The sequence below is a fragment of the Glycine max genome, chromosome 12 (assembly GCF_000004515.6).
Source record: "Glycine max cultivar Williams 82 chromosome 12, Glycine_max_v4.0, whole genome shotgun sequence".
Taxonomy (NCBI): Eukaryota; Viridiplantae; Streptophyta; class Magnoliopsida; order Fabales; family Fabaceae; genus Glycine; species Glycine max.
Window position 1 is genome coordinate 38,327,152 of NC_038248.2, and position 24,575 is coordinate 38,351,726.

Sequence of the window (24,575 nt, forward strand, 5' to 3'; positions counted from 1 at the left end):
TATACCCTCCTTGCCAATATATACATTACAGGCCTTCCTTGTCTAAGGAGCTAATATGCAACCTTAAGGAATTCCACCATCTATAGCTGCACTGTATTATGAGATTATCTATCTACCATTTTTATATTCAACCCAATAGTTTTATCAATTCACCATGGAAGAAAGGGAAAGCACAGAGATAAAGATAGCCAGGTTTTCAAGTTGTCGCGGGGTAGCATTTGAAATCGATCCTAATAGAAGCAACCCCTTTGCAATTGGATCACCAACAAAGCAGGAAGGGATTGGAACTTGGCTTTGGCTTCCATGGACTCGAAACAGTTCATTCAAAGTTCTTCCTCAGCCTCATAACATTAGTCCAACTCGGAGCCGGGTCAGCAGCCACTTCTGTGACATTGACATTGATGCAAGTGATGTTGAGGTAGAGTTCATAGCTGAAGTTCAAGATATAGAAAAACCAGATAAAGCTAATGGAGTTAAGGTGCAAAAGCTACTTCCCAAAACTGATCCACCAAGGAGGTCAAGGCTGTCCATAATTTTGCTTGATCAAGGGTTCACATTCTACAAAGGGCTTTTTCTGGTTTGCATGGCCTTGAATGTGGTGGCATTGGCTCTTTCCGCTGCAGGGTATTTCCCTTATGCTAAGACAAGAGCTGCATTGTTCTCTATTGGGAACATTCTAGCTCTAACACTATGTAGAAGTGAAGCAGTTTTGAGAGTTATTTTCTGGTTGGCTGTGAAGATTATTGGGAGACCTTGTGTCTCTCTTAGAATCAAAACTGCTACCACTTCATTCCTTCAAAGTGTTGGGGGAATCCATAGTAGTTGTGGTGTCTCTTCCATAGCCTGGCTAGTTTATTCCCTAGTTCTTACATTGAAAAACAAAGACAAAACTTCCCCAGAGATAATTGGGGTTGCATTCATCATCCTCTCACTCATTCTACTCTCTTCCCTTGCAGCCTTCCCCCTCGTCCGCCATCTTCATCACAATGTTTTCGAGAGAATCCACCGTTTTTCCGGATGGATGGCTCTCATCCTTCTCTGGCTATTCATTCTTCTCTCCGTAAGCTATGAACCAAACTCACACACCTATCACTTGACCATATCTAAGGTGGTCAAGAAGCAAGAGTGTTGGTTCACTTTAGCCATCACAGTTCTCATTATCATTCCTTGGTTGAGTGTTAGAAAGGTACAAGTTAGTGTATCATCTCCATCGAGCCATACCTCGATCATCAAGTTTGAAGGTGGTGTTGAAGCAGGTTTACTAGGTAGAATAAGTCCTTCACCCTTGTCAGAATGGCATGCCTTTGGGATCATATCTGATGGGAAGAAAGAGCACATGATGCTAGCTGGTGCAGTTGGTGATTTCACCAAGTCCTTGATTAGTACCCCACCAAAGCATCTTTGGGTCCGCAGCATTCATTTTGCAGGCTTGCCCTACCTAGTGAACTTGTATAAAAGGGTGTTATTGGTTGCCACAGGGTCAGGGATTTGTGTGTTCTTGTCATTTCTTTTGCAGCCTAGTAAAGCTAATGTGTACTTAATTTGGGTGGCTAAGGACATTGAATTGAACTTTGGAAGGGAGATAATAGAGTTGGTGAACAAATATTCAAAAGAGAAGGTGATAGTGCATGACACAGCAATTTCTGGTCGTCCCAATGTAGCTGAGATGAGTGTGAATGCTGCTATTATGTGGAATGTTGAAGTGGTTATTGTCACTAGCAACCCTGAAGGAAGTAGAGATGTGCTTAGAGCATGCAAGAGGGCTAAAATCCCTGCCTTTGGCCCCATTTGGGACTCTTGAAAGGCTCAAAATATGTATTGAAAAGCGTGTATTCATTATTTCTCTGTTTGGGTTGAACAGGGTATCAACTAATAATGATTCTTGTTCATTGACACTATTAGCTTGTAAAATGAAAATTCCTTGTGTTCTTTTTTCTTCTCCCTGCTTTTTCAGTTCATACAAACGGCCTCTCTTTAAAATTAGATAAACTTCCATTAATGGTAACCATGAAAATTCATTATACTATAAAGTATTAGTTGCACATCAATTTAATGCTACACCATGACCGTGTGATTTAAAATTTTTTAGACATGATTGACTCTGCTGATTGACAGATACTCACCTTAACTTCTATCCAACCATATTTTAATATTAAAAATAGGTGTAAGTTTTATTGTCCCGTTGAAGGCTATTGTTCGTGCACATCAACAACAAACAACAAAGAAGGATAAAGTTAGATCAAATGGAATTAAGTTTAATTGATAGCACCTCGTAAAATTTGTTTAAACTTTAAACTAAATGATTAAATTTGGAGAATTTAAGTTATAACATAACTCATTAGATAATATTGTAGCGATCATATACAGTGCATAAAAAATTAAAAATTTGCTTGCATGTGTATGAAAGCACACATTATTTACTATCATAATGTCAAAAAAGGAGATTCTTATTTGTTACAATTCCATATATAGAACAAACCCGAAACATCAAACTTGACACAGACTAAACATGACATAGAAGGATAGAAAAACTAAACCTTAGAAAACAAACACATCTATCACTTAGACTCAAGGTTTAAAATACTAGTCTCAATTTGCACGGATAAAATAAAAAAAAAAAAAAAAAAGAGACTCAAGCACTCTCCGACCTTTCTTCATGCTTGGCACGATCAGTTACACGAGTCTCCGGCATCACTCTCTTGTCCTCTCCAGCAACCATGACTCTAGTTGTTTCAGCAATCTCAGCAATGGTTTCGCCAATGGCATCCAACACCCCACCCTCTTGTCGCACGTGAGCACGTTCTTGAACTATCTCCGCTGGCTTCATCGTGTTCTGTCCAATCTCACCCACGGTTTCACCTACTGCTCCTAACACCTCGCTCCCTCCCTCAGTGACGTTGTCTATCAGCTCCTCTCTCTGTTTTGCATCACCCAACTTCTCACCAATGCTTGTCAGTGTTTGACCAATGATACTCTTTCCCTGTTCTTGACCTCCTCCACTACTTTGGTCATTGCCACCACTTTCATCTTTTTTCCCTTCTCCTCCCAAAATGTTTTCAAATGGTTTCTTTACCTTCTCACCGACACTGCTCACTGTTTCGCCAATTCCTTGGGATGGTCTCTCCTCGGCTTCCTAAATCAAAGCTTCAATTTTTAGTATATAATAGTCTTCAACAGCATTGAACCACATTTTTCTTAACAGTTCTATTTCCAAGATTAGACAAAACAAAACCCCTCAAATTGGCAAAATGAATTACAATTAACTTGTACTAGTGCACCTATCTATTAAATTAAGCATGGTTCTACATTGACATTCATGAGTTGAGAAAAAGTAGTTAGTTTGTTATTTAATGCATCTCTTAGAGATACCACAATGACCAGTAATATAGTTAAAATTTGTGTTGTTACTTAATCAAAATTACTTAATTTGATAGTCTATGTTGAATTTTAATACAAACCTTTCTTATGTACGTGAATTGTGTATGGATGAAACTCTAGTTCTGATGACTAGTAATATAGTCCAAATTGGTGTAGTTACCTAATCAAAATTAGGTTGATAATTTACATTGACTTTTAATACAAATATTTGTTATGTACTTGAATTATGCATAAAATTCTAATTCTAATTAAAAAATATTAATATTTTGTTCAACCAATAAGTCATTCATTCGAGTAATTCTGAACTAGGTTTCCTTAAATAAAGTTTTCCTTAAATAAAGTCTTGGGTTCAAACTTGTTGATAGAATATACTCAAGTGATCAACCAAGTTTTCTTGTGGGAATTAATCATTAACAAGATCGATAAATACTTTATACCAATGTCATGAAGTCGTGTCGTGGATTTGAATCTTGTGATTAAGAAAAGAGGCTCACCAAAAGTAATTAATCAAGTTCTCTGACGAAAATTAGTCACTAACAAGACTGATAAATATAGAATAGTCACTAACAAGACCGATAAATACTTTATATTAATATCATGATAATTCAAAAATAATATATTTTGTTGATAACTAAAACACTTAATGGCTATTAGTATGAATAATTGAAGGAACATCCTGAACCCATAAGCTAACTTTTAGACTTGAATTAAGTCTACACCCAAATTCTCATGATATCGGAGCTGATTACTCTAACAAGCATAGATTGATTATATACAATGTTAATGGTATTTAAGAACAAGACAACAAAATGACAAGCATAGAGTGACGATATTATTATATGGAACCTGAGGTTGAAATGCTTTTTTGGCCTCCAATTCCCGCTGTGCCTCCTCTTTCTTCCTTGTAGTGTATTCCTTAGCAGTCTCACCAGCTGAAGCAGCCAAGCCTTTAACAGCACCGGTCGACATCGAAGCAAGCTCGGCGGCCTTATGTCCGGCATACCCGGCCGCTCCCTCGACAACATGTGCGGCGGCCTTGGTCCCCTCCACCGTCTTCTCCGCGGAAAAATGTGCCGCGGCCCACCCCACCGACGCGGCCTTGTCCTTCAAATCCACAGCCACCTTGGCAGCATACCCCGCGGCATTCTTCCCACTCTCCACGGTAACATCCTTGGCCTGCACCGCTTTCTCTCCGACGTAACTCGCCGTCGTGCCACCGACACTCTTGGTCTTCTCCGCAGCCTGAAGTGTGTACTCTTTGGCCTTCTCTGCCACCGGCGCAGTTTTTTCAGAAGCGGTTTTTGCAGCACTTGAAATGGTGTCCTTCGTCGCAACATAGCCTTGTTGACCCTTCTCCAACGTTGCGTCCTTTGCTTGTGTTGCAAGGTCCTTAGCCTGTGCGCTTTTCTCTTGTGCGGTTTCTGCTGTGGTGTTCAGTGTCTCGCTCGCTGCTTGCTTTGCTCTATCGTACCTCTCCTTCACACCTTGCGTGGCTTGATCACTGTAGTTGGAAATCTGTTCCCACGTTGATCTTTCAGTACTTTCACTCTCTTCTTCTCTTAATGGTTTCTGAGTAGCACCACCTTTTTCCAACGTGCAAGTTATAACCGCGGTTGTTCTTGCACCTTCATTTTCAGGTCCAACCCTTCCCCTTCCTTTCTCTGCCACTACTTGTCCTCCACTTTCTCTTCCTTTTTTTTTCTCTTCTCTTCCTATTACCTCTCTTGTTCGTTTTTCGAGTTCTTGTCTATCCTTGTTTCCCTTCATTTCGAACTTTCCAACATCACGAACACCGCCACGAGCTTCTATTTCATTGTCTTTGTTTCCAACTACATTCGGTGCTTTGTCAGCGAGGGATTCAAAGTGTGCACCCAACTCGTGAGTCTCTCTGACCCTCTCTCCAACTTGCAACGCTTCTATGCTACCCTGAGGAGTGTCCTTCCCAAGGTGCTCGAACTGGGTGGCCATCTTGGGAACCCTGTGTTTCTCAACGTGAATCTCTCTCTCAGTTACTCACCCGGCATCAACAGAGGTAGGGTTACTCACGCGTCATTCTTTGGAATGGTGGCATATATCTTTGAAATTAACCCCATTCCACCAAAGAAACCCAATCATATAGATAACGATCATATAGAATTGCATGCAGGCCCTTTTTTATTTAGATGTTTAGTTAATTTCTATAGACTTTCACATGTAAACAGAAATTATTGTATTATATATTCAGCAAATTTTACAATAGATAATAATTTACATTATATTGTCACCTCATAAATTATTTATACACCAACAATCATTGACCTTGACCTGAGTAATATTAGATTCAATCATTTTAAATAAGATTTTATATCTGAATCTTGTAAAAATAAAAAAATAAACATAATTTAATATTTTATACTAATATTATGTCTAACGAGTATAAAACAAATAATATATTATTTTACACACATAATACTGCAAACCATGCACCACATCCACAAGTTTATTTTGTGAGTTTAACATGTATATATTATTTTCCGTAGAAGTTTATATTCTCAATCAATAAAAAAAATCTTGAATATCACTTTTGAAATAATTATTATAAAAGTGAATAATTTTTTTAAATGTAAAAGTTAGTAACTAAATAATAGTATAAAAAAATATTTGCGCGACCATGGTATATATTATTTATTTTTATTTTATTCATTTTTTTTATTAAAAGACCTTTTTTGCTTCCATTGAAGTCGCCATTTTCTTTTTCTATTGAAAAAAACATCATTTGATTTATTTTGGTTTCAGTGTTGATAATAAAAACGTGAAAACAAACTAAAACTAAAACACTTGATTTTTTTTCCGTAAATACACTTTTTTTTTCTTACTTTTTTCTAATTTAATTTCCAATATATATTACTTAGGATTTTCACTTTCCTTTTTATTTTTTTTAATTTAAAATATTATAAAATATAAATATTATATTATATAATTTTTTTAATTGATTTTAAAACTACTTATTTATTAAATTAAATTTTATAATTTTGTTTTTTATTTTTTAAAAGAAAATGATATTATTAAATATAATTATTTTTATTTTATTATTTAATTTACTTAACATATTTTTTTAGGTGAATATTTTTATTTAAAATCTGAATTTTCTAATATAATTATATTACTAAATATAATTTTATATAATTTTTTTATTTTTCTATATTTTTTCTTTAAAAAATTAAAAAAACAAAATTATAAAATTTAATTTAATAAATAAGTAATTTTAAAACCAATTAAAAATTATATAATATAATATTTATATTTTATAATATTTTAAATTAAAAAAACAAAAAGGAAAAAGAAAATCCCTAGTGTATAAAAATAGTGTAGATCGAAAAAAAAAATTTTAAAAAGAAAAAAAGTGTATTTACGAACAAAAAAACCAAAACAGTTCCTCTTCTTGTCTAGAAGAAAGTAAAACTTACTTTAAATAGTTTGAACTAGAAAGTTTGAAAAAAATAATACTCGAAAGTTTTCGTGAGAGATAAGACAGTTAATTTCATCTAAACTTGGGAGCCTTATTATGCTTAACATTGCTTTAGTTAGCAAAGTAGGATCAGATTCTCACTTCCCTTTTTTATTCTTAAGCTTCAGAAAAGAGGAATATCATCAAGTACCTGATTCACAACGATCCAGCAGCAAGTTATTCCGAAGGAAACTTCAGTGCAAATGCTTTTCAATATTCCGAAGGGGGGGTATTTGGTACAATCAAGGCATATGATTATGCCAAAATAATATGAAAATTTACAATTTGGAGAATCAAACCCTTTTATTGTCCAATCCCAAGAAGCCAAATGCCAAATTAAATATTTCCTACATTAGAAAACAATTGGTTTTCCTCTAAAGAAACAAAGTTGGCAAGTCACTAGCTAGCTGGTTCCTCTCCTTCAGTCAAATAAAGCAGCATGGAGAAGCACATTCCATGTATCAGGCAGTCCTGGAAGACACCAATGGCTGCAATCAGTTGGCATAACCCCACTGTAGCCTTCAGGATGTGCATCTTTTCTGTACTGTGAGAGTGTAGTCACATCTAGGAATTGCACTGGCTTCTTTATCCTACTCAAAACCTTGTTCACTATCACCCATGCCATTGGTGTCCCTGCAGGGTACTTCAATCCAAAGAATGGTTCTGTCTCACTCATGCAAGATTTTGCTGGTTGATTCCAATCTTTCCCCCTAATTACCACATCACATACACCACCATCCACAATTAATAAAAACCAATTCTACTTATATTCTCATACAATATAATCAGAAACTATTAGATTGTCTAGGGTTATCATAAGTAGCACGGATCTAGGACCCTAAGTGAGAGGGATCAAGGAGTTCAAATATATAAAATAAGAGGGTGTGAATTCACCCGCTGGCTGTAATGTGGATTCATTACTAGTTATCATAAATATGATTGATCAATTAAAAGTTATTAATTTTTATTTCATAAGTTAAAAAACTTAAATACTTAAAAGTTATTAATTTTTATGAAGCATCGACACCGACACGGACACGACACGTAGACACCTGTAATGTCCAAAATATAAAACGTAATAAGGGTATCGTGTCGGTGTCGGACACTGACACGGACGCATGTCGGACACCGAACACGACAAAAGAGTGAAGTGTCCGTGCTTCATTAACACGCTCTGATATCAGAGTATCTAATAACTTGTTTATAATATGAACACAGCTTGGCAGTTAGACTAATAAACTAGATTGGAATAACTTACTCATAATGCACAGGGGAAATTCCTAGAAAGAAGACTTTGGTCTGGGCTGGATTCACGTTGATGTTAACCCATCTAGCCCAAGTTGTCAAACCTTTGTAGAATAAAATGAAACGGTTCATGTCTTTGTACAACTTGTTACGCTCTTGAATGTAGTCCCACCTGAAATTTAATTTTAATGAACACCAATAGTGAATATTGATCACCCCTAAATTAACGAAATTGATCATAACATAATAATGATGTGAAAGATTGATCCTACGGCTGTGAACTCCCGGTGTGGGTCCACCAGTGCCACGTGTTAAAAACTAGGACGTCCATGCCTCTCCAAGCATCACCACTCTTTATTGAATCAATCTTCAGAACCCTTCCAACGTTCTCACGGTCAAGGTCTACCAAGTATGCTGTGCGGTATAGAAATAACTGAAGGCCATAGTCCTGATAAAAAATTAAATAATTATAACTAAAAGAATTTATACAGATATTTGTGAATAATTTTTCCGTAACCATCCCTCTTTAGTGCATTTTTTTATTTGTCTATTTTGGTACCCTCTACCAATGTTTACTTCCTAAGAAAATTCCCTATCAAATTATCCAGTGGTGTCTTTTCTTCCCTCTAGTTTCAAAATATTAAAAAAAAAGCTCTAAAAGGACCATGGAATATAAATAACAAGAAGAAAAAGAAAATATCTCCTTATCACAAAGTGGCCCATTTATGTGACACTTTTGTAGCTTACCGAATTTATAAAGGAAAAAGTCATGCAAGCAGATGACAGCGTATGAATGAAGCCACTAGTGTCAAGTGGTCTAATTTGGAAGTAATTAAGGACATAATTACAAATTATATCCACAAACCTTGAACTAAGGGTGTTTTGTGATGCAATTTGATGTGATGTTGGCTTAAAAATAGACGGATAACAGAAGTTTCAACAATTGAATAAAAATTAGAATAGAGTTAGATAGTAGTAATTAGAAAGTTTCTCAGATAAAACACACGTAAGTACTATCCTTTTGTATAAAATACTTATTGTGCATGAAAGAATAAATACACTTAAAGGACTTAAGCAGTTTCATTTGATTTGGTTCGGCCTTCAAATTTCAAACCGCAAACCGAACCTAACACAAACATAAATCCATGAATTTCAAAGTTTTGAGCAGTTAGTAAATTTTTTGATTGATTTTTTATTTTCACTATAGTTTGATTTTATTTGAACACCTTGCTTAGTTGCAGTACAATTTTGTAAAATTGTCACACGTATAATGTATTTGTAATATATATATGGGCCGCTTCAAATTTTTTTCCTTTTCCATTGAGGACAATGAACCCATTTACCCATATGCAATTATGAATGATTATACCCGTAATGTTGCGTAAATAGCATGATTGAAGCCTATATGTGGTTGGTAAACACAGTAAAGCAGGTAATCAATAGGATTATCTTGAATGAGAAAAGGTAAAGATAAGGCAAACATCAAATTTTCAATCATTGCAGCTGCGGGAATGGATCTTGCAAAGAAAAAATGGATTAGCTGAGTAAGGTTCTGTTCATAATTTAGTTATAAATAATGATGGATGTTGGGGTGCTACGGAATACTACGCCGAGATTGATGACTTGATGTTACTATACACATAACAAAGATTTGGAGGGAAAACTAGATGTCCAACTTTCATCATTGCTAATTAAGACATTTGTTTAACAGTTTCTATATAAAGCAAGAACGTGTTGACAATTTGGAGCACAAACTCAAAAGTTAAGGGATTTATATGCAAATAAACAATAAACAAAACGGATACAAAAGAATTTATTAAAAAACCGTGAATTAGTGACACCAAATGTTACACCATTTTTTTAATCGACTTTTTACTTTTAATTACAATATCTTGAAGATACTATTATTAATTAGCATTTTTCTTTTAAAAAGAACAGTAATAATAGAGATTACTGTAGTTTTAGCATACTTGATATTGCAACCGAAACATCACTTGTGAGGTAATAAATAATAACCATACTTCCCACTTTTCAGAAACAATGATTTTTTTAACTGCCACATAAATGAAAAAAAAAAACATTTTGTTTTATTTTTTACTCTATGTTTCGATCTAGCTAAGGAAATCATGTGCACGTTCACAATTGGTAAAAAGAGCAACGGTGCAAGTAAAGTATAATTATAGCAATTAAGGGAAACATTTCATATCCTTCAAATTAACAACCAAAGGTGTCCCCTGCAAAAGGAGAATTCACCCACCAATCACGTCCAAAACTTAATTTCGGTGCTTCACAGCAACACAAAAATATACACACAAAAACCAAGTTTTATATATCTCCCCGCCGGCTCACACCAAATCTATCGGACTCATGAATAGCTGAATTAATTAAAGTTCAAAACTTCAAATAAGGCAAAATACTTAACATTTTTCAACTTTGGGAGTGAGAAAACGACACCACTTGCATGGACACAACACCACACCAAACAAGCAATGATCATTCCCACCGCAACAATTCAACGCAAAAAGTTGGAAAGAAAAATAACAACACATGACTGAAAAAAAAATAGTTGAGTTTACTCACTTGATGTTTATAATTATTTTTATTTTTTAATTTTAGTTCTAGAAAAAACATTAATTTGCTCTCTACTATATATTGATGTGGCTGATGGTGTTGTTGTTAACACTGCTACAAAACGGTGATAAACTGTTAAAAGGAATTTCATGTGGTCATTTTTCTGACAGTTTTGAATCTATCAGAAAATCTTGTAGCAGTCACTTTGACATTACCAACAAGTTTTTGTAGCGATATTAACAGCAGTCTTTCATCCACGTCACAAATTACATTGACAAGGTGGACTAAAACATAATTTGTTATACGTGTGCAGGATTAAAACTTATATAATTTTCTGGTCAATAACTAAAATTTAAAATAAGTATAATTATATCACTAATTGAATTAAGAAAGTTTAACTCAACATGTGCCTGAGTTATTATAAAGTCTATGATCTTTGGCTCATGAATAAAAAAAATTGACAAATTGAATAATTTAACAAAAAAAAATAATAGGAAGAATTAGGAAACCAACCTCAAATGTGATTTTGGAGAGAGCATCTTGCTTTATGAAACTGGTTCTAGTGTTGGGCACCCAAGAGTGAATCATACAAGCCAGAGAGTTGAACTGGTTCAAGCTCAAGGAGTCACCGACAAACATAATCTTCTTGCCCCTATACTTGGCCAGGAAATCAAATGCGTTGAACCTGTTGGTAGGTACACACGTTTAGCCATAACACAAGACATGAAAATTGGAAAGGGTTGAAGAAGAAGAAGAAGAAGAAGAAGTGAAGTGTGAAAGAGAAGGTTACCTAGGTAAAGGACAAGAGAAGGGTTGCCATCTATATTTCTGATACTGTTTGTCAGGTCTACCGTACTTTTGGCAGTTGAATTGTGGATCTATGAAGGGACATGTAGAAGGGTCATAGAGAGGGTATGAAGGGTCATAAACCCATTTCCCACGGAACAAGTTGCATCTTCCTGCACCAAGCTTTCTGCCACTGCTGAAACTGGAAACGTTTTTTCCATTGAACAACAAGGACTCATCAAATTCCTCAGCTTTTGTTTGGAGGGAATAATAAATTAACACAACAAAGAGACACAACAAGAGGGTTGGCAATGGTAACAAGAAACCACCACCCATGTTTTGGGGTTTCGTTCCTTACTACTAGTAATACTTTCCCTTCCCCTGTGTTTTGTTGAAGGGAAGAAAAGGACGAGGAGTGCAGAAAAAGTTGGCTAATACAAAGGCTTATATAATGTGTATGTGTTCGTTTTTGAGAGAGAGAGAGAGTGAATAGGGGGGGTTGAGGAATGTGAAACCATGGCACCTTTTTCTCTTTTTTTTTTTAATTTGTATTGATGTATACGTGTTTTTTCATTATTTGTTTATTAATTTCTGCTGGCGGAAACACTGCAATTTTTGATGGATTCTTTAAACAGTGTCATGTGGTGGGGTTGGATCTAAATCCTGATCCTTTCTTTAAAAAATTTATGATTGTTTGTGAGTCAGAAAATTATGGTCACATTTTCACTGAGAAAGACAGAATTGGAATTGAAATTGCCTAGTAAAACTAGTTTTGTAGGATATTTCTGTTTCTTTGACTTTTGGGCTTTAAATTGAGGTCTTTGATTATAGTTTATGACTAATTACTACAATATTGTAATTAATGAGGCACTAACAACATTGAGATTACAATTGCAAAATTTGCAATGCTAGTATTAAGTATTGACAGTAGTGTGTTCTGGTCACACGGTATTCCTTTATGTGCAACACCAGCCTCAATTATGCTCCTTCAAGTAACTCTGTTACTATTTAATTATCTCACTGTATCACGTTATCAAATTTGATTTGGGGTTCGGATTATAGAGACAGAGCATATCAGGGTTGACCAGAAAGGCGATTTTTTTTTCTCTTTCATGTGCCTGCATGTTTTCTCTGTTTTTTTTTATCATAAATTTGTTACAGGGAATTTGGAGATATATTAGAGAAAATAATTTGTATATTGACTTAACACTGTTAACTAATTACAAATTAATTTTTATAAATTTCATAATAGTTACTTTAAAATTCGTATTTACCAAATTATTAGTCAACTCTGTAGAACATTCTGTATTGAGTATTCACAGTGCATAAAAATCAAATTATATGTATTATTCATACAATATATTTATACAACGCATCTTATACTACTGATAAAAAAAATGCAACACATTTTATAATATTATTTTTTGTTGTTATTTTTTTATTACCTTATTCACCTTATCTTATACGTCTTCTCTCTATTGTCATATTTCTCTCATAATTGTAAAAGCTTTTATACAATTTTATATACAAAATAATTTCTTATATCTATCATACAAAGCAAGCATCTCATGCAAAGATAGGTCTCCTACCAAAGGTGTTAGATGTTGACCAGAGGCTTAACAGAGTTACGTAATTAAACATATCTTGAATCACAAATGTACGTGGCTGTGTGAGCTAACACTATGCAATGTTCTTTATCATTATTATTTATATTTATTAAGTTGATAAATTGCGGCGTATGCTATGTGATAATGTAACTATGGCTAGTTTATGTTTCTTGATCTCCTCTCTTTTATAGTTTCCTATATAACATTTTCTTGTAAGCATAGGCACAATGAATAAACATATATCAACAAAAGAAAATATAAAGAAAGAAAGGAATCGGCACAACATGGTGGTGGTTGCTTCTGCTACAACAATAATTAATATCACGAAGGAAGTTGCGCAATATTGAATTATGATTGTCAATTATATATCGTTTAGATTGTGATTATTTCTTTTTGGGTGGGATTGGCTTGTGTCTGTAAATAATATATATATATATATATATATATATATATATATATATATATATATATATATATATATATATATATATATATATATATCTTACGTGCAAGCTACTCTAATATTATGACTGTGTAGTTCCCTGCTGATGTGTTGACAGTAAAAGAGTATTTGTCGTCCCTTGATTGGTAACTGTACCTAGCTAGCTAATATTTGAACTAAAAATTAATACGGTATAAAGTATAAACTTCTTAATTTGCCTCATTTTTCTTTATCAGAATTGTGTTATCGAATTTGAAACTTGAGTTTATGTAAATTATACAAACTTTTTTAATTTGTCTCAATTAATGCAAGTCATTTCAGTTAATTTTTTGTAGTGAAACAAAAAGGTCACACACATAGCTAGGCATGCTCAGAAAAGAAAAAGGAAAATAATAATAAACTTTTATTACGTAAATTATTAAAATAAACTATTAAAATTATAATTATAAAAAATACATAATAATGCACCTAGATTTGGTATTCAAATATTTTAGTAATTGACGAGAGACGGCGGTTTTGATTAAAATCGAGTAATTGACAGAAGTTTCGTAGTGCACTCCATTAGTCAATAGAAAACAGAAACATATGCGCTGCATAACATAGTACGTTGCATAAATGTAATTTATAGAGTGCTGTTTGTCATATATTACTTAATATTAAATTCACATTTTATAATTTATAACAGTGCTTTTATATTATTTAAATTTTTAATATATTATTAACTATTTCATTTAAATTTTAATAAATATATATTAGTAGATGTGTCAATAAATGTTTATATATATATATATATATATATATATATATATATGATGTTCTAGAAAATTGTTACTATGTCCGTAATATATTAGGTAAGATCTTCTTATTTTACTTATATCTTTTGTCTTTCATTTCAAATTTCTTTAAAAAAAAAAGTTAATTTTGTTCATTTTTGTATTTTACTTTTTATATAAGATAATAAAAATTGAGTAAAATTGTTTGATTATAATAAAATTTTGCATGTTTTTATATTTTACATTTGTTTTTCAATGTTTCAAATATATCATAATTAATAAATAAAATATATTATTTATTATTTTAATCGCATGATAATTGATTGTTGTAATTATAAAAATTATTTCAGAAAAACTAGTGAATCAGTTAAGGTATTATATAAAATAAAAATTCATATAAGATTTAAAAATTTAATTTAACCAAATATATATTCATGATAATTTTCTTAATCGTTTAAATAATTCTGTCAAATTTTTTATAGATAATTTTTTGTTGGAAAATAATTAAAACTAAAAAATAAAAAAAGGAGAAAAAAAATCACAAGTAGAATAATAAAGAAAATTGTTTGATTTAATTAACCTAAAAAATGGTAATATGTTTTTCCATTAAATAAAGAGTAATGTTATTTTTATGATTTTGTTTTGCATGAAAGATACGAATTGATACGTGAACTGTTATCCTTCTTTTAAAATAATAAAACATTAAAAGTTAAAAACATATATATCAAGTGGGTTTTATAACAGAAAACATGCAATGTTTTTACTAAACCAGCTTATACTAAACAGTATTATCCTTATAAATTTTGAAACTAAATATACTTGATAAATCAATTAACTATCAATCAAACATTATTAACGCAGTTAAATATGTCTAATTAAAACAATCAAATATTTAATATATCAATTTCAATAAACTATAATTAGCATGAAAATTAGTAGTTAATTGTATATTTATATTTGGTATTAATCTTTCATTCTAATTACATACGTTAAAATAATTGTTTATTATATTATTATACAAATAATTTTTTTTGAAACTTAAAATTTTTAAAATAAACTTATTAACGTAAATGAAATAAATAAGGGATCAATAAGAATGCACATCTAGGTTTATTTATTAAAAACACAACTTGATTAACAAAATTGAATTCACAAAATATAAAATTATTAATTCTCAATTCATAATACGATAAAATAGAAGATTTTTTCTAGAAACTTATAAAATAAAAGATAAAACCCAAATTTAGTGGTGTATCTTATATACCATAGTCCTACAAAATATACTTATAATTAGATATTTTTCATATTTTTACTTTTGATTAACAACAAATATATCATATCAATTTATATAAAATATAAAATCTAAATATGTCAATTTATATAATTCTTATGAATTATAATTAATTTAATTTTTAATTAAAAAGAATAAAATAAAATAAATATAAAATTTGCATTAATTGAATTATTTAGAAGGAATGAACGCATAATGTCACATGACATCATGAAATAAAATCTTCTTATATATATATATATATATATATATATATATATATATATATATATATATATATATATATATATAATAGAATAGTAGATTTGATTTTTTAATTATGTTTTTCGTCCTGAAATTTATTTTTGTCTCCAAATTTAATAAAGAATACTATAATCTCTCAAATTTTAAAAAATGTATTTTTTTCTCTGAAGCTAACAACGTTAACTGGAGTAGTAATGCGACTCTCTCGAGAATAGATACATATCAAATGTTGATATTATGTATTTTTAGAAATTTGCAGGACTTAAATGTTTTTTTTTAATTTGAGAAAACAAAAACATATCTATCCTAAAGTTTAGGGATTAAAAATGTAATTAAGACTAATTTAACACATTTTTTATTATAAAATGAGTAATTCAAGGAAAATATGATGTTTATAATTTGTACATGAGAGTTCTAGGCTAATGTGGGTCCAAAAGAGTTTTTTTTTTTTTTTTTTTATCGGAACTGCTGATATGATATTATAATTTAATATCGCAATTCCTGCATGCCAATTAGTAATGTATTATTTTGATTGTTATGACTACTATCAATATTTGTTTTGATGACTGATGGGTCATGAAAAGAATGTATTATTTGTTATGTTTATAAATAAATAAAACACAAGTTACAGTACTTACACATCTTCAGATACAGAGGATAATATATGGGTGCAGGAGAGTGAGAGAGGAACTGTCCAGTTTGCAATGATGCAATGATGGGGTACTTGGTATAAACTCTTCTCTCTGATTATCTTATTGACTAAGAAATGAGTGTGATTCCAACAAAACAAAAAAAGAAAGAAAGAAAAAGCAAAGAGCCACTTGGTGGAGGTTATTGCTTTGGCCAATCCGTAAAATTTTATTATAAATGTTTAAATTCATCATTGAAAATATTCATTTTAAATTGGACTTGGTTTGTGGGTCTATTTTTACTTATTTGTTAAAGAGCTAGCTAGCCACACGAATCTACAATACAACGTAAGGCATGTCAAAGGTCAGGTCCATGATTTGAAGTTTACTTTTTGTTTACAATTATAAAAATCTCGTTGTAATTTGTAAGGCTTTTGGTATATCAAATGGTTTTATCCGTTGCCCCCTGAAATCAAGGTCAAGTCTCGGTGAAGTAATATAATCTTCTCTTTGAATTTTATGCTCATATAATATTTATGGGTTGGTAAATATTCCCCTCAGTGAAGAATACGTTTGGAGGAAGAGTTTTATATTTAACTCAAACATGATTTTTTTTTTAAAGAAATAATGTGATTTTTATCAAACAAATATTTGTTACGTTTTTATTATACAAATTATAATTTTAATCGGCTAAACAAAATATAGTATTGATGTCTGCTTCAACTAAAATTATACATTCAACAATACTAAAGACACATTATTTGATATATTATATTTTACAAACTTTTATGGATGAATAAATTTTATGTGAGGATTTAAAAAAAAATCAAAATCAATTAATAATAAAAGTATATATAAAAAGAAATATCTTACAAATTAAACAATTGTCCTTAGAGCATCTTCATCATTGCTTATCGAATTGTTTATATTTAGACACCGTTACTTAATTTGATTTTATTATTAAAGATAATCTACATATCCTATTAAGTTGCTTAAAATTAAATTATGATTACTTATATAAACAATGGTTCCTTATGAGTAGAAAATATTTTCTTACAGATCATTTAGGGATTAATTAAGAGTTACTTAAATTACACCCATGCAATGCAATTAAAACTATATATATATATAGGCCGACCAGAAGTAGGGACCAGATCCGGAGTCCACGTGATCTTCCCTGGTTCTTGGCAGAAACCAAACACACACAAACATAAACATAAACCAGTAAATTGCAAAGTTGAAATTAAAGTAAGAGAAGGGTTACGTTTCCAAACTTTGCGTGGAACACATGGGAGCTTAGTAGTTAGTAGTAGTGCTGTATACGTGTTCAAGTGCAAGTGACAGATTTCTCAACTAATGCAACAACACCCCTTTTCTCTTTTACTTCGTTTGTGGTGCAGATTTCTTGAATTTATGTGTCTTAATTTTACAGGATGTATAAAATTGGAAAGAGAGAGAGGGAGAAGAAAATTATCGGAAATGAAGAAATAGCTAGAATCATGTATTGCATAGTAAAAACAAAGTTTTAACAAATTAGTTGTTTTAAATTCGAATCGACTATAACTTCCTTACTTACAAAGTTTTCTTAACACATTACACATGCCTTGCTTTTGCGAATTTTGGCACATATATAGATCATGTCGTGTCTCAAAGCCAAACCAATAATAATGTTATTTATAACATAATTTTTATCATATATGTTTTTACAAACTTTCAAAGGATAACCACACCAAGAAAGATTCATGAGTAGAGACCAGGTTAGAAATAAGGATCTTGATGTCTAAGTCAGTTCGAGTCCAAAAGAAAGAGAATAAAGAGAGTGCCCCTATCAAGGTATGACTTGGACAACATTTATAAGAATTGTGCTATTAGACCAACTTTATCGGAGGTGTTGTTGTGGTATTCGATGCGCAACATCTCAATTAACGCAGTATCTCACTGTTAGAGGAGTATTTCAATTTGCAACTTGTTCTCAAATGACAATTGCTCCTCAAGGTTTGAGAGTGGGTCTAATTGTATTAGGAATATATAATAAAAAGTGAGTGATGGGTACATGTGAGACATATTTAAGAATTCATATAGAAGTATTGGATTGAAGATGTTCTTAGTCATTATGATTGAATTTTCTTCAATAATGAGTAACATGATTTGAGGTTGTGGGTCAACCTAGGCTCAATCAATAACAATACAGTATGTGTTTTTTAAGATAATTAATAAAACCATAAAATGCATATTATAACTCTATTTTTTTCTCAATAAATAAAAGAACGAAAAAAAAATATTGATGTGCAAATAGCAAATTCAATCCACGCTACGTGCATTTATCCTGTAGATTCAATAACAACTTTGTCATAAGTTAATTGATCATAAACCACATGACTTTTTTCTTGTAGATTCAATTGCTAAAGTCATTCCCATCAAGCTAAATAATGTGTGAGAGAGACAGAGGCAAGAAGAGAGGACTGTCAAGTAGAGGGGCCTTTTGTTTTGGCATGTAAAAACATCACTTGATTGAGTGATATATATATATATATATATATATATATATATATATATATATAAAAGAGTTTCTTCTGACTTGCTGTTTCAACTTTAACGTATAATCGCTATCACAGAAACTGTCATCAACACGAGAATTAACTGAGAACAGAGAAACAGGGCCTGTTGGAGTCTTTTAGGCTCCATACATGTGTCACAAGGTCCGTTCACTCTTCAGCCTTTTATATTCATATCCATATCACATTTATAAATTCATACAGCGGTAAAACTTAAAAAAAAAACAAAAAACAAAAAACAAAAAAAACTAAGGAGCATGTAATATATAGATGCAAATTTGACAAAATAGTGTCAATTAAAGGTGACCAATGAAAATCTCTCTATTTTGCAAACAACTGTTTTACTAAAAAAAACAGTTGAAATCTTCAAAATTAATTTGTCCCAAACATAATTATGAATCACTTTAGATATGACTTTAAAATAATTATAAAAAAAATAATTATAATTTCTAACTATATGACAATTTAAGATTATATAGCAATATAAAAAAAAATCTTTATACTATGAATGTAAAAATAATAAAGTTAATCTAAAAAATTAAAACAGCAACGTAAAATTAAAATTTTAACCACTGTTTGTTTTAAAGTTAGATAAAATTAATTTTAAACCATTCAATATAATTAAAATGTGTGTTTTGCAGATTTTACGTTGGACTATATATAAGAAATTAATTTAGGATAAATCATTGACCACATGAATCATTTGAAATGAGGTTGTTATAACTTAATTAGTGGACTCTTGAATTCAAATATTAATTATTATTTTTTAAAAAAAAAACTTTATCCACAGATATTGCCAATAGAATTTGTAAAAGTTGATATTCTTTTATCCCCTTGCAATCTTTCGAAGAAAACTTAAACTTTTCAAGGCATGTGATATGATGAACATCCTTGTCACAATTTCTAGCTTTAGGCCGCCACTACATGCATCCACCACCTTATTGTAGGTCTTTTTCCTTTAACGGTTGTCCTTTTCTTTCGAGCAAAGTAGCCTATATACCATCCAAAGCAATTTTCAAGAGTTGTTAATTTGCAGATAATAATCCAAACAAATAACTAATCGATTGCATTTGTTCGTTCTCTTGAGAACCTATTGGCTATTCGGCTTAAGGTTTTTTAAAAAAAAAAAAGAAGAAGAAGAAGAAGAAGAAACCTATTGGCTTAAAGTTGACTTGAGTGTGTGGAATCTCTTTTGTTCAAGAAAATGAAATTTAGTTGGGCTATGCGGGCCATGTCCAGCAAAAGTTCCTGGCCCATCTTGATGAAATTCTAATACAAGTTGCTTGTTAAATGAGTAAGTTTATAGATACTAGCCTTTTTCTCAACTTGTTTTGCTTCTCTTTGTTCTCCCCTTTCAATTTCATGGGTCAATAATGGCAGGCATTATCCTGTAGGAAATAAAATGTGCATTGATGAACCTAACTTTGTACTTAAGAAAAGTTCTATGTGCTTTATATGGCTGCAACTAACTTAAGAACTAATGTGGGATTAGGTGGTCAAGTAATCCAGACGCTAAAGTTCGATTTTTATCCAAAGAGGCATATCTTGGCTGATTATAAAAGTCCTTTCTTGAGCTAACTACCACCCAAAGATATTCTCATCACTTGAAGCTAAACTTTGATTCTTTTAGACAAAAACAATTAAAAGTTAGAACATATTGACGATAGCACGAGGTAAGGCCCAAAAAAGGAAGAGTTATTTAATAGTTAATATTTAATTCTGTGAACCTTATGATACTTGGAAAGTCATAAGAATTACTTCATATAAAATTCAAAGTTATATTTTCATTGTATTTGGCTTTAATTTTACAGTTTAATATAAAGTAAATTTGCTGTGCTTCATTAATTGTGTTGTGGGTATCAGCATCCCGAAGTTTCTAAATTAAAAATTGGTAAAGTAATTTGTTCTTTGAAAAAATAAATTCAAAAGAAATACTTTGAACAATAATTTAAAGGCTTAATATACTATACGGTATTCGGCTAGGCTAGGTACCCAGACATATATCTCTGGTAAAATCGTTAGAACATTGAAGTATATTCTCTGGAAGTGTCAGGTATTCGGCCTTTGAATGCCATTGTTCCCTTGTCCTTCCAAGGTTGATCATGCCGGTATAAGGTATTCGATACTGCAAAGTACCTGAACATTGTCTTCTTATTCTTTAATGCTTATTATCCTTTTATACTAGTACTAGGTATTCGATCATGTCGAATATCCAAGTATTGTTATCTTATCTTTTAATACTTACTTTCCTCTTATACTAGTATCAGGTATTTGATCATGTTAAATACTCGAGTAACCCGAGTATTGTTATCTTATCCTGTAATACTTATTTTCCTCTTATACTAGTACTAGGTATTCAACCGTAGCAAATATCCGAGTACTATTATCTTATCCTTTAAAACTTGCTTACTATTCATATCACTATTAGGTACTCACCCATGTCTAATACCCAAGTATCATATTTATTACACATGAAACCTACAACACAATGTTCAAATATTCGACGTGGTCGAATGTCGAATACCCTTACCCCACCCATGACTACTTATTCAAAAGTAAGACTATCTAAATTAACTAATAGATAACCATTATGGTAAAATTCAAACTCCCTAATGATAGTTAGAAATACATTACCTAAAAAGATAAAATAGAGAAATGGTCCATAGGTCTAAGGTTCATCAAGATATGTATAAATAACTATGCAAATATCGAGGTAAGACCATAGTTGATTCTTATTTATTATCCTCATTTGTTGCTCTCAATCGAGACCTTACTTGGGTGTTGAAGTATCTTTTGTAGGTACTCCACCATCCAGATTACCAAGTACTATATTGCGAAGGAAAAATCCATTTAAGAAGACAAAAGAAAAAAAGAAAATGATCTATCTACTCTAGTGCAGGTATACTTAACTTAACCTTATGTTTGGATGAGGAATTTGAAACGTCTGAAATTTGAATTGCTTTGATTTTAATTTTCTTCATTTTCCAAATATTTTGTTTGGATAAATCAATTCAAATTTCTTAAATTTAAAATTCTTTGTTTGGATAGAGCAATTCAATTTCTTTCATATGCAAAATTTTCTTTTTTATATTTTAAATAGATGAAATTCCAGTATTAAACTTTATAAAAAAAAAAACTAAACACTATCTTATTTTGAAATATTTAATTAAAATTTTCAAAATATTTTATAATTTAAAAATACAAATATTGATAATTTTGATAAGGGTTTTTTTGATTGACCACAACTAGTGATATTTTTAGACTGACATCAACTACAGTTATTTTTCGGCCAACATCGAATAGGATTTTTCCTACCAACATTAGTGAGAGCTATTTTTTAGTCGACGTCGGCTAGATTTTTAGGTCGACATCGGTCAGAACTATTTTTAAGTCAATGTTGACTAGGAATTCTTCGACAGACATTGTCTTAAGCTAGTTTTTTGTCGACATCGACAAATGTTTTTTTGGCCAACGTCTATTAGGGTTTATTTGGCTAGCATAAGTCAAAACTATTTTTTTATCCAATGTCAGCTAGGAATTTCTAGGTTAACATAGGCTAGTTTTTTATGTCGACATCGGCCAAGGTCATTTTTTAGCCAACGTTGACTAGGGTTTTTCGACTGATGTCGACCAAACCTATTTTTTAGCCGACGTCAGCCAAAAAACCCAAGCCAAAATCAGTTAAAAAATAGTCATGGTGGATGTCGTCCAAGAAAACCTAGTTGATGTCAGTCAAAAAAATCCTAATCAACGTCGACCAAAAAAATCCTGGTTGACGTTGGCAAAAAAAATTATAATCGACGTCAATAAAAAAAATCTAGTCGATGTTGGCCAAAAGAACAGCCTTGGCTGATGTCATGCAAAAAAATCCTAACTGAAAAAATCTTGGTTGATGTCGGTGAAAAACAAATCATGTCGATGTTGGTTGTAAAAACCTTGGGCACCCTTAGTTGCGAACGTTGAGCAAGAGAGTGGGTGGGGAGCGAGAACTGAATGAGAGTGAGGTCTCAGAAAAAGAATTTGAAATTCTTTATTTTTTAAGAAAATTTAAAATCTCATTATTTTAGTTAATCAAAATTATTCATAAAAATATCAAAATTTTAATTCCCTTTTAAATATTTCATCTAAATAAGTTATTTTACCAAGAATCATTTTAAATTTACTAAAAAAAATTGAATTACTCTATTCAAACACAATTTTACCTAACTATTTAATTTAGGTCATTTTATCCAACTTTTTAAAAAGTGACGAATTTTACGCTTGCACCCTCAACAACAATACATTTCACGCATTTTACCCCTATCTCGAGTCCCCCGAGTAATTCATGGTCTGGTGTCTTTGACACTTTCACCCTCAACAGCGTTTAAAAGTTTCGTTGCTCTTCTCCAAACGGCGCCTAGAATTCCCCCACAGTTGAAATCGACATTGGCGAGTGAAAATGAAGAATATACAAGAGAGAAGAAATCAATCATCCCAATTGAATTTTCCTTTTCACCTTTGTTAAATGTAATTCTTAAACAAAACATTCCTGATTGAGAGGAAAATGACATAGTTTCAATTCTTGTTTTTTTACCTACCGAAACAATTTCAAAATATTTTTATGAACAAGTCAAATCACAAAACGACATCGTTTTAGTTAGCTCGCCATATCAACTCTCTATCAGTCAATCAACGGAGACATGGCATAAGGTAAAATTTGTCGCTTTTTAATAAGTCGGAAGTAAAATATGTCAATAAAAAGTTGAAGATAAAATTTATTAAAAAACTTAAAAAGTTGAGGGTAAAAAGTACAAAACAATATTAAAGAGGAAATACAAGATTTTGATGAAAAGATGATGTTTAAACTTTATGTGATACGAAAAATATATAAAAAAAATGAAGTTTGGGGGACCTAATAAGCATTTTTTTCTAAAAATTTTCACACATTATTTTTTCCTTTTTAAGCTAGTGGATGCTAATAAATAGAGTTTGGGCCTTTAAAAAAGAGTAAATTATACTTGTACTTCTTGTATTTTTTCTCAAAGTACATCTGATATTTCTTCCTTTTTTATATTACTTTTACTCCTCTTTTGTTAAGGTAGTTAACTAACGTCAATTGAAATATGTGAGCAGACGAAATTGTCATAACATCTTTGTTATACTCGTACCCCTTGTATTTTTTTAAATTGTACCCGATATTCCTCCCTTTTTTTACATTACTTTTACCCTCCTTCTGTTAACGTCGTTAATTAATGTCAATTGAAATATATGAGTAGACGAAATTGTCCTAACATCTTTGTTAAATACTCAATAACAAATTAACAATTAATCTTGTGAATAGACATTCCTTAAGGCAATAACAGTTTTTCCTTTATTATTTGACCCTTACTTCATTGTTGCTAACACTTGAAGAAAATGAAGATCTTGATTGAAACATTATATCAAACACCTAGCCATAAAAAATAAATATTTCAAAGAAAGGAGTTAAAAACACAAATGTATGAGCAAAACACTAAAATTTGAAGCAAAATACCATATTCAATCAATAGGCATTGCTAGGAACACGTCCAACAAAAACGTAGGAACCAA

At 31.4% G+C, this 24,575-nt stretch overlaps 3 protein-coding genes across 3 annotated transcripts; 1 reads left to right on the forward strand and 2 right to left on the reverse strand.

Moving 5' to 3' along the window:
• Positions 1-15: 15 nt before the first annotated feature.
• LOC100782255 (adenylate-forming reductase 03009) lies at positions 16-1,917 on the forward strand. The gene has a single exon (XM_006592799.4). The coding sequence runs from the start codon at positions 155-157 to the stop codon at positions 1,799-1,801; it is 1,647 nt and encodes a 548-aa protein (XP_006592862.1). The 5' UTR covers positions 16-154; the 3' UTR covers positions 1,802-1,917.
• Positions 1,918-2,395: 478 nt separating this feature from the next.
• On the reverse strand, positions 2,396-5,551 carry LOC100782788 (seed biotin-containing protein SBP65). The gene is made up of 2 exons (XM_006592800.4): positions 4,225-5,551; positions 2,396-3,133 (listed from the first exon to the last, which is right to left on the reverse strand). Exons 1-2 carry the CDS (start codon positions 5,344-5,346, stop codon positions 2,633-2,635), a joined length of 1,623 nt encoding a protein of 540 aa, XP_006592863.1. The 5' UTR covers positions 5,347-5,551; the 3' UTR covers positions 2,396-2,632.
• Positions 5,552-7,058: 1,507 nt separating this feature from the next.
• Positions 7,059-11,983, reverse strand: LOC100797993 (protein trichome birefringence-like 39). The gene is made up of 5 exons (XM_003540344.5): positions 11,472-11,983; positions 11,195-11,366; positions 8,383-8,558; positions 8,124-8,282; positions 7,059-7,575 (listed from the first exon to the last, which is right to left on the reverse strand). Exons 1-5 carry the CDS (start codon positions 11,801-11,803, stop codon positions 7,287-7,289), a joined length of 1,128 nt encoding a protein of 375 aa, XP_003540392.1. The 5' UTR covers positions 11,804-11,983; the 3' UTR covers positions 7,059-7,286.
• Between the last annotated feature and the right edge of the window lie 12,592 nt (positions 11,984-24,575).

Coding starts and splice junctions, on each gene's coding strand:
- LOC100782255 (XM_006592799.4), top strand. CDS start 155: ATGGAAGAAAGGGAAAGCACAGAGATAAAGATAGCCAGGTTTTCAAGT.
- LOC100782788 (XM_006592800.4), bottom strand. CDS start 5,346: ATGGCCACCCAGTTCGAGCACCTTGGGAAGGACACTCCTCAGGGTAGC. Junction 3,134..4,224: donor AAAAAGCATTTCAACCTCAG/GTTCCATATAAT, acceptor GCTTTGATTTAG/GAAGCCGAGGAGAGACCATC.
- LOC100797993 (XM_003540344.5), bottom strand. CDS start 11,803: ATGGGTGGTGGTTTCTTGTTACCATTGCCAACCCTCTTGTTGTGTCTC. Junction 11,367..11,471: donor TTCTCTTGTCCTTTACCTAG/GTAACCTTCTCT, acceptor ACCTACCAACAG/GTTCAACGCATTTGATTTCC. Junction 7,576..8,123: donor ATTTCCCCTGTGCATTATGA/GTAAGTTATTCC, acceptor TGTGGTAATTAG/GGGGAAAGATTGGAATCAAC.